The sequence below is a fragment of the Macrosteles quadrilineatus genome, unplaced genomic scaffold (assembly GCF_028750875.1).
Source record: "Macrosteles quadrilineatus isolate MER2022 unplaced genomic scaffold, UCM_ALF_1.0 Scaffold_6__1_contigs__length_79288215, whole genome shotgun sequence".
NCBI classification, from domain to species: domain Eukaryota; kingdom Metazoa; phylum Arthropoda; class Insecta; order Hemiptera; family Cicadellidae; genus Macrosteles; species Macrosteles quadrilineatus.
The window spans coordinates 75,422,633-75,441,292 of record NW_026542599.1 but is presented as its reverse complement, the minus strand read 5'-3'; the positions used below and the strand labels follow the sequence as shown (position 1 = coordinate 75,441,292).

The window sequence follows — 18,660 nt, the reverse complement described above, 5'->3', positions numbered from 1 at the left end:
ACTGTCATATACAGCAATAAACAGTTCATACATAATGCACTGACCACAATATGTCGATGAAAAGTTAGTTTTAGGAGATTTAATAAAAATATTAGTTTTAAATATATTTATATTAAAACAATACATGTTCAATTTATTCTAAATCTCATACATAATATTACGGCGTTGTATATGCTATAAATGTTAAACAATATGTGGAATTATTCATTTATTCATACACAAAACAACGCGAAAGATAATTTTCCAAGACGAAACGAATCCGAACAACATTACAACACAATTCATGTATGTATGAATAATTTATCTTTGCATTATTCAGGTTTGTGTTCCATTTAAATAATGCGGTCAGTTTTGATACACACTGAAACAACACTACATAAAATACAGCGTGACACACAATAATCATCCAACTAAAAAATGTTTTTTCTTGGACCGTACACTTTATTTTCAGTCATTAAGGTTGGGAGCCCTAATTTTCATGCTGTTTAAACTAATTATTCTCTGACTAAAAGTTTTAAAATGTGTGATTTATTTCTATAGCCTATAGTTTATTTTTGTTTTCTTCAACTTTGTTAATTGTTAATTTGTTAGTTGTTTATAGTCTATTGTGATTGTTAACCCTGTAGTTGAAAGGAATTTGTACAACAGACTCATACCCAAGTTACCTCTGATTATTTAGACAATGAACATTGAAATTTTATGTTCTGCTAAACTGACAATGCCAATGCATGTAAATGACCATGATAATAAACTATTTGATTTGATTTGATGTCATCGATTAAGTTGACCCAAATGTTTACTTTGTAATGTAATTTAAAACAATCAAACAACAAACAAACAAAACACATTTTAAAACTCCAGGTACTGTGTGGTTAAATATTTGCACAGAGGGCATAAGTAGTTTTGATAGTTGAAAACTGGGAAAAATTAAAAGAAAAAAATCATCATCAACTACAGAATAAAACAAGGCTAATATTCTCCTCACGATAGGAAAGGTCTATAAGGAAATTTATTCAATGTAAGTGCATATTCTATGGTAAGTATAATCCATGCTGACATGAAGATAAATTATTTTACCATAATAGGTTCCCCATTGTAAATTAGTCAGAGCGAGAAGGACCGATTTTCGTTCATAAAAATATAACTTATATAGCCTACCTTATCGTTAAAATTGATCGAAAATACTCAAGCCATTCGAAGGGAAACACAAACACTTAAACGACGAACGGATTTTAAACATTCGTCGCCACTAAGAATATATTTTTGTAGATAGTGTAAACGATATTACAACGTGGGGTACGCGAAGCAGAGATACAAATATGTTCATACAGTCTTTGTCCCGGGAGTGTTAAACTTTGGTTGCCTCTTGTTAACAATAGTGTTGTACCCTCAGTAACAACACGACTTGAACACACTCTTTGTTGGGGGATTGTGTAGTAAGTTATACAATGATGTTGAGATTATCTTGTAAAAATTGCTATTCGCTTGAAATAAACTGTAAACAGACACTTTAACTGTTAAAAGGATCGTTAATCATAAGCATTAACAAGTGAATGTCATCTTTTTATAACGTAACATTTGGTTTATAAGTATTTTTGGTTAAAAATCTAATTTTACAACAGTTTTACAAGGATTTTGTAAAAAGAAATCATGAGAAAGAAACAACATCGAATTGCATTTTAATTCCACAAATATTACAAGGTACGTCATTATCTATACTGTAATAACAACAATGAAGATTATTTAGATTGAGATTGGTTTTTAATTTCCTCCATGTGTTTGTAAAAGCCTGATTAAGTTGTATAAATAAACGTATACATTTTGTACTACTACCTAGCATATTTACAAAAATCGTTTGTCTATTATTTTTACATTCCTCACTTTTTATTGCATTAAAAAAATAATTGTACGTATTAATTACATAGGGTTGATATTTTTTTATTTAGTATTTGCAGTTTTTAACTATACATATACCGACAAATAAATAAACAGAGTAATTTGCATTTTAATCCTATGCCAATCTTTACGAATTAACAGCCAACAAAAGTTTGTCAGAAAAACATCATAAAAGTGTTTTTTGAATAAAAGTGTACAAATTTAAAGAACCGTGTTTTGGCCTCTGGAGTCATCTAAATGAAAAATTAAATCGGTCCCGGATCTATGTCTTAGTACCACCTACGGCAATAGCTTCTCCCATAAATGGGTAATTCATTTAAATGGAAAATTACTAGGAACACATTAATATTAAATTATTTCCTCAAGACGTAGACACATTCCAGCACACAGATATATGACGTTAGCACAAACCGGGCTACCACCTGTTACTATTACTGTTTCTATATGAAACACATAAATTTCAGAACAGCAAGACAGTAATTACACACGACTTATACAGTGCTGAGCAACGCAATACTAACACGGTGCAAACTACATTCCAGTCTGGCTTTTCGTTCCCCTTATTGTCTAAGTGGGTTTTAGTTACTTAATTAAATGAAGAAACTTATTTTTACAAGCGTTTGTCTATACTATTGAAATGGTTCAAGTATTATGTAAGGTAACAGTCTAAACTCTGGTATTCTTAGTATCCAAATTCAATATGTTGTTAAGATAGCTTTTTTAATTAATAGCACAATGACTGGTATCCGGGACCAAGATCGACCTCACTTGAAATCGAACCAGCGACTTTCACAAATGGTAATCAAAAAGTATTTTTACCACCTACAAAATTAATCATTCTACTTATCGTAATTAGCAATTACTGTGTCTATAGTCAATATTATTGGTAAAAAATCTAGAGAGATCCAATTTTGGAGATAAAGCAACATTTTTCGTCTTATAATTTATCTTTTAAATAATTATCTTTTCTAATTTCTAATGGCAGCACGGTGGTGGTAACAATATATTTGTAAATACAAATTTGGTAGGCTATTCCGAAGTTACAATTATTATACAGGGTTATTTTATAAAGTCAGGGCGGTTCATTTTTCGATTGGGCAGTTCACTCCCAAAAATATCATGATTTTTATGGAATAGTTTGAAATATTTAAATATATTAGTAAAAACCAAATGAAATAACTGTCATAACCCAACCAAACCTGAACCGAATTGCATTTTAAGTACGTAGCCCCTCGTTTTCCCTCGTAGTTGGAGAGTCAGTAACACATCTTGGCCTAAAGAGAATACCAGTGTACAAGAACGTAACCAGATTTAAAACAAACATCGGAACTAACTTTATATTTACAATATTCTGAGAAGACAACTTGCACCACCTAAAGTCAGTCATTGTCCCCCATGTCGTGTCAATATTGTGGATTTTATATAATCCGAGTGTAACAACGGACCAACTTTGATCAGGGCAGACTGTTGATTGATTACAAGCCTCGCGGAGTAGACTGGTGAAAGGCTTGTAGACATCACATTTAATTAAAAACATCCCTCGACGCCGCCAAAGCTGCAGCTTCAGACAGGCGAAACATTTTGGCGTCGTTGTCTGCTGTTGCGATAAAATACTGTTCGGTACGAAGGCTAGAATCACGCTTTTGGGAGAAATAAAGTGGAGATAATCGTGTATTAAATAGATAGATTTAGTTTTTTTCCTAGGGCACTAGGTACGAGCCCGGAATTGTTTTTCACATTACTTCAGGCTAGACCTAGGGGTTGCGGCATTATAACATAGATAAAATCCATTGGTGATTTGGCCGGATTTGAATCCGGGACCTCTGGGCCGAATTCCTGCGCTCTAACCACTAGACCAGCTCGCTCCCCCTAGATAGATTTAGTAGTACGATATAAAAACTTATACTTCACAGTAACACACCGTGAATTCATTTAAAAAATTTGGTTTTAATTGGGCAAAATTGTATCCAGAATAAATCTAGTACTGTATGGTTTCTTTTGGACGTATAAATTATCAAGTTTTACGAAACTCGTTCCTTTTCAATAATTTTTAATTTTGTTAGAAATAGTTTTTGAGCTCAAAGTTTATCTGCTTAGACAGATTGCATCCAGTTTACGTTTAGAACTGTCGACAACAATTGAAGAGGGATTTCATGGAATGAAAATAACGGCCGATTAAGTATTTGACGATTCCGAACGGTACTCAGAAAAATTGAAGAAGAAACACATAACGATTTTCTTACTTCTCTGTTCTTGAAAGTATTGATTGTGTTTGTTCACTTTTTTCTAGTCACGCCAACCAGAAGTGTTGAATGTACAGTAATGTGTCGTCGTTTATACGGCTAACTATTTAACAAAATAAATAGAGATACTACAGTAGCTGGATGAACTTTAAAGCCTTTATTTCCTACAACATGGCCTACTTCTTAAAACTACAAAAAATCAATATAAACTCAAACCAATATTTTCAATCTCAAATTTCCACTCGCAAAACGAATTGAATACAAACACGAACGTTCAGAGTAACTGAATATTAACTAATGAATATAGCTGAAATAGCTCATTATAGCTGAATAGGCTTAACAATGACGGAGACAAAAAGGGGTGTTTGTTAATAATAAGGGTTGGATAATAAATCTGTTAAACATCCACCCTCGTGCTGTATTGTGTGAGTTGGGGATGATATTCTGGGGGGGGGGGTAAGTGGGTGATGGGGGGGGGGCTGTGTCGTCTTTGACTATCTCAGCCGGACCGAAACTGTTTAATCGATTTGATCATTTCGTGTCCTATTGGGGTCAGTCTCAATGAAAACACATCTTCACAGGAATGTGCAATGTGCACGTCATCGTGTCGCATATTTCGTTATATCTTATCAATAAAAATGGAAATATTATCTTTCAGAGATGATATGGCATAAACCCGCTACAGGAAAACCTGCAAACTAAGATGAATTCCGTACGTATTTTTGTCAATCAAAAGGGTTTCCACATAAACTGCAAAAACATCAGTTTATTTAAAGGAAGCTTGTCGACTTTCTTGGCTACGGACCAAGTCCTCCATTCCACAAATACATTTAGAATATCGAAACCTAGGTTGCAGTGCTTTGGCGTCTCGGCGTCCTGTATATCGGGCGTCCTATTAAAAAAAAATAATGCTGTACTGCTTTTGATCCTTCGGATAGGTGGTACTTAAAAATATGTAAGTTATAAAGGTTATTTGGCTGTATAAATATCCCTGTATGTCCCACTTTGACTAATGTACAGCCAAAAACAACTACTATCATACAGGAAACATTACATTACTATGTTTTACTTAATAATTATGACTTTTCATAACCATTTTGCCAGTATTTCAATTTATTTTATTGAAAGAGCCTCTTTAATAAAATAGTATTTTATACCCCGTCAATTTTATAATATTATGAACATAATTGTATTTTATTAGAAAGCTGATAACAAAGATGGCCAATTTCGTTTATGAAGTGCATTCTAGTAATAAAATGTACTTCATATTATTATATTAGGTAAATCAAGTGTATTGCCTGTATAAAATCATATCGTATTTCAAGATATTTATATCTGTAAATTTGGGTGAAAAGTTGAAATCAGAATTTACATATTATGGCACTAAAAAGATATTTTATTTGCTGTTGAAATTCAACATTAATTTACACGCTTTCTTTTCAAAAAATATATTTGTCGAGTGATTATGTAACTATATACACAGGTATATTAATATCAAATAGCATGTCAGTTTGTTTTCAAACGTAAACAAATAAGTACCGGCAGACAAAATGTCTGACTTAGCTTTCATTATTGAGGTAATGGGGCCACAAAGTGTTCTTGGTGTGGTCAAAGGACATTCCAAAGACAATTATTATTTTTACAGCTCCCCCGACAGCCGTTGACCGTGGAACTGTCTTTTGTGTGCCGTACATTTCAGATACAGCGGTGTTCTTCTAATGGCAGTTAGTCTTTGTAAAAAAACAGTCCGTCGTATCTCTTATGTAATGTGTTCTTTCTGGTTTCCAATATCGGCATTGCACTTAAAGGATGAATAACGTAACGTTATTTGGAAAAAAGTTGTAAGAGCATTTCATGAGTAGTTTATAAGTCTTGATTGTAAAACCTACGGTACCGGTGTAGGTCCTACTATTCTTTTTAGGGTTCCCAGTAGCCAAAACCGTTATTTCAAATTTTTCGCTGCACAATAAATATTTATATGATATACTGTTCATCCGCTAGTAAGTTAAGTCTACTAAAAATAATACGATTATAATATAACAGCTTTGAAAACTATCGAAAATTATGGTGGGCTTATAATTTGAGCATTTCTACATTTCCGACAGCTCAATTTCAAAACTAACCTAAGGGGTATGCCCTTATCAGTTACAAATTAACCAACATCCTAAATACTTAACGAAAATTAAAACTTTACTTGTAATCAATCAAAAGAACCCCAATAGTAATTTCACAAATTATTTGCGCGAAACAAATTTTGCCACCGAATAAATTAATTACTCCGTTGCGCCCAAAGGGAGAAAAAACTTTTCATCAAACTGAAAATCTTATCTGATCAGAGTAATTAATCAAAGTTTATTTATTCAGAGGAAGAAGCTCGGAGAGAAGAGCCTTAATTGATAAGCAGCTAAGACTCAATGCAATCATTAATATCGCAAAGCCAGGGAGTGACGACTCGTCTTGAGCGAGTTAAAAACTAATTATGCTAAACAGGGACAAAGAGAAGAGCTTAACAATCAATCTATGTTTATAACAAGTCCTTGAGTGTGGGAAAATCACACACACACGGACTTGTGGTAAGAGAAATGGACGGTATTGAGAAATAGGAAGTTAAATAGACCCCAAAAAAGTAAATACCAATTGAGAGCAGGGTATATTAACGTTAAAAATTTTTTATTTCGAAATTAAGTTAAATTAAACTATGTTGTATGTGTTATTATTAGGTTGTTATTATTGTAGGTGTTTTGTAAGGATATTACCAATTTGTGCCCTCCGGTGTTGGTTGAATTTTACCAGTCAAAAGTATAGATTTTAATGGAAACGCATACCGATAACATCACCTGTTCAATCGTTAAATATTTTGGATTCTTGTGCGGTGCGATACTTAAGGCAAGTGTTATCTTATTTGTATTTTGTGCATGTACCAAGTACCAATATTAGTTGCACTACAAAATTTGACCTCGAAATATTTTAATTCCAACAAACGTAAGTTGCCATTTTATGACTATGATAGACTATATAACTTATATCAACTACATGGTAAACTCGATTCAAAGACTTTATGTGAGCAAAAGTGTACATCGTAAGAAAAAACCAGTGTAAAAAATACTTTAAAACAAATTAACACCGATAAAAAAAACACATCCAGCATTATTTAGGATTCTTATCTTGCAACCAGTCATAGCAAGATCATCACGTAAAGGTTATGAGGGAGGGAGGGGGACAAACTCGGGTGTTTTTTGAAATTTCCGCATCAATCAACATACTGTCAGCACCCTCGGCCCTGTTGGGGGAAGAGGGGGGGGGGGTGCAGGGGGACCTGTAAAGGGTTCAAAAATGCCCTCAAACTTTGCATCTCAATCACATCCGACATGAACCAGCAGAGCTCATATGTTTGTCGCTCAAACATTGAGTATGACGTCACATCCAATCAGTCTTGGGTTGTATGATTGCATAAGACAGCTATGTATGTATTGAGATCATCCAACAAATACTAAGCCCAAGTGAGCTAGTATAACCTTTATGTTAATCATAAAATTCTTTTTTGGTAGATTTTAGCCTGGAACTGTTTTTAATCCAAGCTAAGAGCAGAGTTGCGACTTTTCATATAGATCCGTTGGTGATTGGCAGGATTTGACCCCGGGACCTCTGGGATGGTTTCTCTACTCATTTAAACCAGCCTGCTACCCCCAAAAAAAGGACTGGAAATAGTAAAGTTTATGCAACTGTGTGGTCTTAACTCTTGTAATGGATTAAATATCCTCGAAGAAAAGTTAAGTGTTTGAAGTAATAACTCTCTTCAACAAGGTAAACACTAGGATCTTCATACAGCTTCATGAAATCAGTAACTTACATGAGTTTTAAAGTACAAATAATCCACCCAGATAATAAAAAGCAATACAGTTGTATTTGTCATCAGGTTAGAAACAGTGAAATGTATGTTGTTAGTGACCAGGTTTTTAATGATTGTAATTGACAAGATAACCTCAAATATGACATAATGATAAATCGTAGAAAAGGTTCACTACCACATTACGACTTTTTTAAACACCCAAAGAAGTTATGAAGCATATCTATTGTGCTAAATGTATCTTTAGTCAAAGCTAGACATTATTAAAACCCCGATAAGCTATTGCTATGTTAAACATACCCGCTCGCTTAACAGTTGATGTATTCATTTAATTCTAATGATAGTCCGGTTAATTAACAGTCTGCACTAGCTACTCCAATCACAATAAATGAGATTAGAAATTATAATCACAAGAATTCATAAGTGTCTTATTCTTTCCCTCAAATAAACACATGTCCTGTCTCGTTGCTCTAAATGATATACCGTTTGTAGAGGGTCTTACAGAACGTCTGGAATATCTTCTGGTCCTCCCTTCATCGTAGGAAATGAAGCGGAAACTGGGGTCAGGGCAATAACACGCGACGAAAACCACACGTAAACACTGGAGAACATCACGGGGGAATCATAACTGCTGGCGTAGAGAATACGTTGGGAAAAGAAGAACATTTTACACACAAACGCAAAATAATTTATGTAAACAAAGATTTAAATTGTTTTGACATAAAATTATGTCGGTGGGTTATGTACCGTGATAGGTTGAAACAAGTAGGTTTAAATGTAAGATTTCCCTATCGATTTCAGTTGAATGGTACATTACTAAGATGCATCCGAAACGTTGACCACTGTCTTGGACGATATAACGGCGGGGCCAAATCCCTATGAAGATCACTCAGTCCTCTTTGACTATTGAAGCATTCAATGAATGCAAATGGGTCACACAAGATTGGTAGCACCGTCGTGAGAATAAAAGCTGAAATATTTCATTTTGACCATAAATAGAGTATGTCATACTGTAATTATTTCAAATAAAGAAAAACGTTTTAGTTGAACAAACAAAAATAAATATACATTTAATAAAAATATATTAAAAATAGTTATTTGTGTAACTAGTGGTAAAAGTGGCACTTTGCTGCACACTAGAGCAATGTTTACGCACGAGCCGCAGGCGAGTGCGGAATGATCTCGAGTGCAGCAAAGGCCTTTTTCACTCGTGTTACACATTATTATATTTTTCCTACAGTCACTATAAAGCATATAAATAATTAGTCTTTCAAACACTATACAACACGTTTTTAGGTTCAGCTGGCAACACAAATGGTGCCCTAGAGAAAGTAGTACCCGCGGTCCGTATCACTCCGCTATTTTTCCTCGGCAAGAAATGTGCTCCGCGTTTTGAGAATATAGTTCCGTATGTTTTAGCGAATTTCCCATATAGGGAATAAGCTATTACCGTAGGTCTCATGGTAAGACCTAGACCCGGGACCGATTTACTTTTTCGTTTTGAGGTCCCCAGAGGCCAAAAACACCATCCGTTCAAATTCATATATATATATATATATATATATATATATATATGTGTCCGTTAGCGCGATAACTCGAGCAAAATTGATCCGATTTTGATGAAATTTGGTACAAACGTGTAAACCTACATTTATTTGAACGAGTTCGCGAACCAGCATAATCGGACCATGGGATCAGGGGTTTATGGGGGGTTTTATGGGGTAAAAATGGGTTTTTCTCATTTTTGACCCTGAAAACTTTAAATTTCTAAATTTCTCTCTAGACCATTTTGAAGAGCTTAAAAAAACAAATAATTTAGTATATTGAAGTGTTTTTGAATGTTCATTGACTACGGAGAAAATTATAAAAATTGTAAATTTAAAATTCCCATGTTATTCTTATGGAGAATAAATAAACTGTTCTAGTTTGCTTGTTTATGGATATATTTTAATCAAATTTGGCAATTTGGTTTATTTCATACTAAGCTATCAATATTTCAATTGAAAAAACACACCTCAACATCTTCCCCGTAGCAGCAAACCTAACTACTCACTAAAATTAATGTTATTTAAATAGGAAATAAATCTGAAAATTTATAGGGAATATTTTAGTAGAAATCAAGCTGGGTAAATGGAAATTCGCTTAGTATGCAGGTTTGCTGCGACGGGGGTATTTGTAATTTGAAGTGGTTTCCGCGCCTAAAAAAATGTTTTAAAGGTATTTTATTGTTTATTAAGATCGTAGGAATGTTTTAAAAACGTTTAAAAGAAAATTCCAGAAAGTTCAGAAATACCGAAACTATAAACACGAAATGACAGGTTAAATCGTAGTTATAATAGTCAATCAGCTGCTAATAGTATTATTATCTTTAAGTGTTGCCAACCTATTTCCAAGCGTACACGGATTATGTGCATAATAGAACCACGCTGTTTTGTGTTGTTTCGTTGGAATCCTGGTGTGCGGCAAAGTATAAACCGTACGACAAAGTATAAACCGTACGGCAAAGTATAAATATGCAGCAATTAGCAGCTTTCTGTACTATAAACAGTACAAGGTAGCCAACTTTGTCGGGTGACTGTAGGAAATAGTTATTTGTGTAACTAGTGGTGAAAGTGGCACTTTGCTGCACACGAGAGCAATGTTTACGCACGAGCCGCAGGCGAGTGTGGAATGATCTCGAGTGCAGCAAAGGCCTTTTTCACTCGTGTTACACATTATATTTTTCCTACAGTCACTATAAAGCATATAAATAATTAGTCTTTCAAACACTATGCAACACGTTTTTAGGTTCAGCTGGCAACACAAATGGTGCCCTAGAGAAAGTAGTACCCGCGGTCCATATCACTCCGCTATTTTTCCTCGGCAAGAAATGTGCTCCGCGTTTTGATAATATAGTTCCGTATGTTTTTGTAATTTGAAGTGGTTTCCGCGCCTAAAAAAAAATGCTTAAACGGTATTTTCTTGTTTATTAAGATCGTAGGAATGTTTTAAAAACGTTTAAAAGAAAAGTCCAGAAAGTTCAGAATTACCGAAACTATAAACACGAAATGACAGGTTAAATCGTAGTTATAATAGTCAATCAGCTGCTCATAGTATAGTTATCTTTAAGTGTTGCCAACCTATTTCCAAGCGTACACGGATTACGTGCATAATGGAACCACGCTGTTTTGTGTTGTTTCGTTGGAATCCTGATGTGCGGCAAAGTATAAACCGTACGGCAAAGTATAAATATGCAGCAATTAGCAGCTTTCTGTACTATAAACAGTACAAGGAAGCCAACTTTGTCGGGTGACTGTAGGAAAAATAAATTTCTATGATATATTTTTTTAATACGCCGAAGATTGCGAATATCATAAATAAACATCAAGGAACCATAGTACATACAAAATCAACGATCACATAATTTCCATGAGGATAAATTGTTGGAAAAACTCGACACTTATAAGGATAAAGATGAAAAACAAAAACCAACAAAGGCAGATTGAAACAATGCCGAACACATAACACATAAGCACGGCAAAATCCATTACAGTATGTAATCAAAATGAGTGATACACCATCACGGACGGGCGTTTTTCCATTACATTGTTAGTCTACGGGGGGGGGGGGGGGGGCTCGCGATGTACTGTGTTGGTAAAGTATTCAATAGCTGGTCACTAAATACATTACATACTAAAAAAAAGAAACGTTGAAAAAATCTATGGAAAATAAATAATTAGCTTTGGTCGAATGCGTATTTTCCTATTACATTGCAAACCAACGTCGAGGGATTACCACGGTATGGAGTTGGTAAAGGGTTTAAATAGCTGTTGTTTTATAAATAAGTTACACTGTAAAAACAAAACGTTGCAAAAACTATAAATAGAAAAAATAAGTGAATCCGTACATATTGTTTTATTAAACAAAATTTTAGTCACCATCGTCAAGGGCGTTCACGCTTTATGTAGTGTTACCAACTTATTAAATATAATAAATATTCAGCAAATAAATTACTTTGCTGTAAAAGCAAAACGTTACAAAAAAGATAGTAATACAATAGGATAACAGAAACAGTAATATGCCTATGTGTAAACATGTACGAATGTCTGTGTAACAGTTTGTACGTTGTTATTAAACCAGCGTTGAAAGGTATTGCACCATATTGAATGAATTCAACAAGTTGAATAGCTGTTGATTACTGAATACATTACTGATTAAAGAAACGAAACGTTGAAAAACTACATTATAGAAAATAGTAACACGTTCCAACCCGATTGTTGGTTAAATATATACATTACACAATGTGTTAACCTCAACATTGCAGAAATTATGTAGAGAAATACTAAAAATGTTTTAAATCCGAGTCGAAATATATATTTGAACAGCTTTTGGAATCCACCAGTAAGTAGGAAGTGAATCAAATCACGCCAAATATGATTTCAAGAGTATTTTGAAAAAGATTCATGATTGTACAGTAGTGCAAAATTACATACGGTAACATTCAAACTTTGACAGATACAATTAAATATTCATGAAAAATCCAAACATTGTGCAATAAGGATACCTTATACTGTATTGTTATTATATAAAAAATTGTATCCTAAATCGAGTTTTACAATAGAATGCCTTATCAAATTAAGAGACATTTAAGGTTTAAGATTTCCTAACGTTCAAATATATCCACACGGTGGGAAGGAACTACAGGTAAAACAGAGTTTAAGGGCTGGATGTTCTCCAAAATCCCTTAATGTGGCCACTTGTCATATCGGCTGTCGCATCTTTTACCCAAACTGCTCCGGTGCTTTATAGCTACTGCATCGCCGATGTCGCTGGGACTGCTCACTTTAGAGCAAAAACCTCCGTCCAGACAAAATGTTTTGCCCTTTTACATTTATTTGTACATACATTTATTTGTGATACAAGATATAGTGTAGTTGGATATGTTTGGCTCAACGATTTAGCTTTACCGAATTATCTATGGAAACCCGGAACCCGGACAATCGTAGTGGTAAGGGTTTTGTTGTGGTTTAAAACAAAATTCATGACATATTTTATAAGTAGTTAATACTGGAAAAATCGTTATCTTTTAAAGGATTTTTTCCTAAATAATTTCGTAAAATATTTGCCAAGGACTAATGCCGTAGGGGTGCCAAATAAACGAGATATCATTGGTGATTGGATCCATCTCTAACGTCAATTAGCGAATTATTAACGTGAAGGCCTACAACAGCCAATTAAACACAGCATTACACATTGCACTTCAATGTGTCTGCGAATATGAGCATTTCACCGCAGTTCAGACACTGGTGTGCTGACGAAAACGTGAATAATGTTGTGAGAAAAGGTAAAAGAGTTTAAGTACAAAGAAAACCTTTAACTTTAAATATTAGACCTACATTCGCTTAAACTAAAAAAAAATAAAACAATAAATTTCACTTCTCACTACGTCCGAAAAAAATATTATTTCATATACCGAGTTAATAACAAGAAAAAATAAGGAGTTTTGTGCTAGTCCTAAAATTATTTTCCTATACCATATTTTTCGTTACCGAGTTAGTTTATGTGACATAAAAAATGCAATAGCTTACAATAAGTCACCAATCTGTAAGTTAAGCATAATCTGTCGTTGGGTCCCTTAAACTATGTTAAATTTTACTTTAAAAACTGGCTAAAACTTAAACGCACGGATGGAAAGTCTATTTGCATCAACAAAGCTAAAACATACATGCAATTGATATAAATCGTTAACAGGAAATTTGACGCTGAAAGTGTTTATCCACTAAAACGGTGTTTCAAGTGTACAAAAACGAACCGCCCTTTATGTCTGGACGTAGCGCGTCGTTAACAAGGGGTTTTAATTAATCGCCATATTGGCCGATGGAATGTCACCAGCACAGGCCGCCAACCGTCACACGTGGAAAATTAAAAATTCCCCGCGACGGCAAAGCGCCCATCACTCACACTTCGATTGGCTAAGCCCGGTTTTACACCGCTAATATGTAACGTTGCGTTTAAAATTTCTTGCTATCAATCAAGGGTATGTCACCCCCATCACCCCTGAGGAAATGTCACCCCTAATGTGACGGGTAAACAAGAATCGATATATCGAAACATTCGCCCTAACGTGTAATTTTGTTACAAAATGCTACAAATAGCGTATAAAACTATAGCTTCAATTTACAAATACATCGTAGTAATGTAATTTAACGTGATTACTTATTCCTTTATAATCTATCTACACCTTAAGGTTCACGAAATACATTTCCACTTTGCGCATTCAAATGCTCATAATCTGTTTGATGAATTTCGTACGGTAAGTTATACATGATAAGATGTGTATCATAAATCAGGGGTTTTAAAAAAAGGGTCACTTTTATTGAAGTTTGACCTATGCAAATGAAGGTTGTGTAAATTTGGTTGGGTTCTGTTAGGTTAGGAAGTAGGGGGGCGGGACGCTGGCACCGGTCATGTCAACCACTGCTCACTGTGCGCGGTGGATGGAGTGGTACAAGTTAGGTCAGTTTCGGTTTGTTTCCTTACGAAATATAAGTCAAAGGACCTTCATAATGGTCGATGAATAACATTTTATACAACGACAGCTGTGTGAAAGATGTGTATTCACTTACCTCGTCTTTTCCCTTCATGACGCACATCTTGACCGCGTCCTCGGGCGAGTACCATATCAGCCTCTGCAACAAGAACATTCAGTGTAAACAATGCCACAATAATGGTGCGAACTACTTATAAATTACAATCTATCTCAACACACATTTCACACAAATAAGTCACGGTAAAACAACTACACTTGATACCGAAATTACGTAGAACCAGCAACCATCAAGGGTCAAACCTTACACTGGTGTGGTGAGCAGCGTTAAAAACTTGCACAACACACAAACACGTTCTAACTACATAATGCAAAAAGTGCGTATGCAAGATTATTTACCATGCGGGCAGTATCATTCAACTGCGACCAGCATAGTTTTGGGCATAACGTATGAACTTGTGTGAATTTTAGTACGTTTAGTACGTCACAGTAGAAAAAGTTGAAGTTGAAAAAAAGAAATGCGAAACAGGTTTACCTATATAAAACGGCACTAAACAAATAAATGATCCTAATGCTATATCAATCAGTAAAATCGTCGTGTTACAGGCGAGTGTTGGCAACTCAAAATTTCACATTATGTTTTATATCTAATAACGTGTAACGAAAAAAACTACCTTTGATAATGGAACAGTTCACTGCCATAACAACACTTATTTTCACACCCTTCGTCATAAGCATAAAGTACAATTGCAATTCTCAAAAGTGTTATGTTACTATTAAAAAAACTACTGTACTTCCAATTTCTTAAAAACCTCAGGGGATTAAACAAACGACAGAACAACGTGAATTCATGGGTTAAGATTGTACCCCCACATTTTTGCGAATCGTAGTATTTATGGGTTGTAATTTGAAAAAATCACCATCTCTTCCTACTTGCAGAATCTATATGCAATTCAAATCAGCCTCCCACGATCAGTCCGGCAACTACTCTATCGCATCCACTGCAATATTGTAAACGGCTCGTCCCACCCCTAAGCAAGATCTACAGCGAGATTTGCCGGATTCAATTCCAGACGGGGGTCATTTTTCAGCCGAATCCACGGGAAACAATTTGCGACTTGCCGCATGCATAACTAAGGCTCGGGCTACGGACGAAGATGACAACTACTGTACAAGGAGTGCATTTGACTCACAAAACCCGACGTCGACCGAGGAATACCGCCGAAATTTACATTTTTCAAAGAAACTTGCATCTCATGAATAACAGTGGAAATTGCTTAAAGGCTGGCGAACTTGAAATCATCATATGAAACAGGAGTCTACTAGGGGATGGAAATTAAACGACAAAATTACTTTAAAGTTATTTTACTTATAATTATTCATTTTCACACTTTTTTGTATAGCCAGTTTAGTTTAAAAACATTGAATAAAAAACATTACCTCATGTTTGCCTGGATTTTTTAAGGGTATATGTAGCCCGATGTAAATATGTGTAAAATGTAAAAAATATAAGGTAAATAAAATTATTGCTAAAGTAAAAGTTGAATAAACAACAGTCGTTCAAATTTTTCCCCATAAAACGATGTGTTGATTGTGCAACATTTGGCTCAAACAGGTCATTACTACCCACATATGAACGCACTATATTCAACGGCAAGTAGGCAATGTATATTTCTCAACCCAGATCGCACACAGCGGTGTACAGAAGGCGAAGTTTACGACACAGGGGACCAGACCAGGACCCACGTAGGCTACACGCCGTTGCCACTTTACTTTTATGCTTTTCCATTGCAGCTGATCAGATAAGACTCGCAGGAAATCTACAACCGCAACATGCCACATGGAAATACACGGTGTGGATATACCAAGGTAGTGTCGTAGCTCTTAGCGGGCGCAATGAGAAAATGTAACTGTTAAACAACCTTTTAGGACATTTACATAGCAAAGTGTTTTATTAATGAAGGTCTCTAACAAAATATCGAGGCTAGACGGTAACAGGGTTTTTGCCGTTCCCTAAACTTTTGGCGTACATATACATTTGAAATAAAATAAATAAATCCGAATATCCCGTCTCATTGGGATCAAACTGGTCAAGTGAAACACGGAACTTTTGTTTGTGAGGTTCCGGGTTCAAATACCACCAAATCATTAACGGATTTTATCCAAAAGAAAATGCCGTAACACCATAATCTCGCAGTAATGTGAAAATTATTCCAGGCTAACATCCTAACAAATAATCCCATCCCATACCAAAATTGGTCCTAATCAGTTCCTAATAGTCCGTAAACTCGCACATTCACTATTCGCTGCAACAGAACGGAAGAGCTTTCTACACAGCTAACAAAACATCAGCATACAGCGGGAATGGAGTGCAACGCACACACTACGCCTACCCAATACCCAATAGCCAACACTATAGCGCTCTTACACGCCATAATGAAAAATAGCGGGAGAAAAACAGCGTCCAGGGTGACAGCTGAATCATTATCTGTAATTGAAATTGGAACAAAATTGGATCAGTATTACAACCGATGGGGAGGGGGGTGGAGGAGGGGGGAGTTTGAATATGCATGCGTCTGCCCTGCTATAGGCTGCGTGCCTTTCACAAGCTTCTAATGACTTTTATCTCATCATTTTGTATTTAGCGGGTCTGCTCGGGCTGATTAGGTTTTTGGTTATTGTGGCAAATGCAAATCGCCCCGTGAATATTCAATGGGTGTAATGAGCTTCACCAAATATTGTACGTGGGTGTTTGTGTCGATGGGTTTATCTTGTATAGCTCAGCAATTGTGGCCAAGTTTATTGTTAACGAGTTGCATTCATTAAAGCTTAGCTAAATGGATTCTCGTCGAAAGAATAGCCGTCTCGTGAGATTCACACTGTATATTTTTAAGATGATGCAATACTAGTTGCTACCAACTAGTCGTCGTGATGTTACTTTATAAAGGAAACCCGATATAGTAAATTATAACTGTAGTGGTAATGGTGTGGAAAGGTTTTCAGGTGTCAAAAATGAAACCTGTCAACATTTAAATTGAATAATTATCAGAATAACATAAGCAAATATCGTCAGATTACAAAAAAATTGAATATATGTACAAACCTAAATATACTAGGATATTTTACCACCCCTCAACAATCTTTCGTTAATTAGCATAAAAACATATTCAAAAATATATTTTACTCTTTAAATTTAGTAAATTGACTCTATGTTCGTAGTGACCAAGATATTGAAAGACTAAACGTAACCTTTTTGAATTTTCTTCCAATTTAAATATTTAATTATTTAGGGACTTATATTTCTTACTAACTCTATTTTTAAGGTTTAATAGACTTTCCAAATTAATTATAAACATGTGGTTCCTTAACAAGGCAATTATAAATACTCATCTAGCCAATATTGATATTTTAGGCGAAAATCTCGTGATTTTTATGATCCTGTTTGTTAAAATTTTTGGTATATAGCAACGTTAATTTAAGATAGTTTACAGGGTTTTTACGACGGTTATCCTAATAACAGAGGTTGACGTTAAACAGTGACAGCTCTGGGATTTTCACAGCTTGTTTCAACGCTCTAGCTCAAGTAAAAACAAAATTAATACATTTACACTTCTTGCAATGTCTTACTCTCCTAAATCCATGTTTCACTTCAACAGCTAAAACTATCACGTAAGGCAATCATAGAAAAATATTTCTAACAATTTAGTCGTAACCGATTTGGTTATCAAGGTTTCCTACAGTATAATAGTACCTAAACGTATTTATAATCTTCTACTGGATACCGTAAAAACTGTATACACACACAAACGTCAAATGTACTCAAACATACTGTTTTGTGTGTAAAACTGTTCATTCTTCGGCACAAGATGACCAAAGCAGGACGTCCATGTTCAGATTAAAGATGTTTCCGACTTGGATACAAAATTATTAGCTTGATGTAATTTCAAGGATTACCATTAATAACAAAATTATAATATCCATCGGTAATCCCGAAGCTACAACACCAACATGAAAAAAAATGTAAAAGTTTTAGACAAGACGATTAGGAAGCTTAAAATCTCCGACAAAATTTAGCAACTTTTGCGTGTAAGCGTAAACTCAAACAATATGATATGAAGCTACACACATATTTACACGGTGTCGAGGCC

General features: G+C 34.9%; 1 protein-coding gene across 1 annotated transcript in view; it reads right to left on the bottom strand.

Moving 5' to 3' along the window:
• LOC128996395 (semaphorin-1A) overlaps nt 1-18,660 on the bottom strand; it is a 488,248-nt gene that overhangs the window by 58,903 nt on the left and 410,685 nt on the right. The window contains exon 5 of the mRNA XM_054421704.1: nt 14,592-14,654. Within this exon, the coding sequence (XP_054277679.1) occupies nt 14,592-14,654 (63 nt within the window). The remainder of the gene's footprint in view (nt 1-14,591; nt 14,655-18,660) is intronic.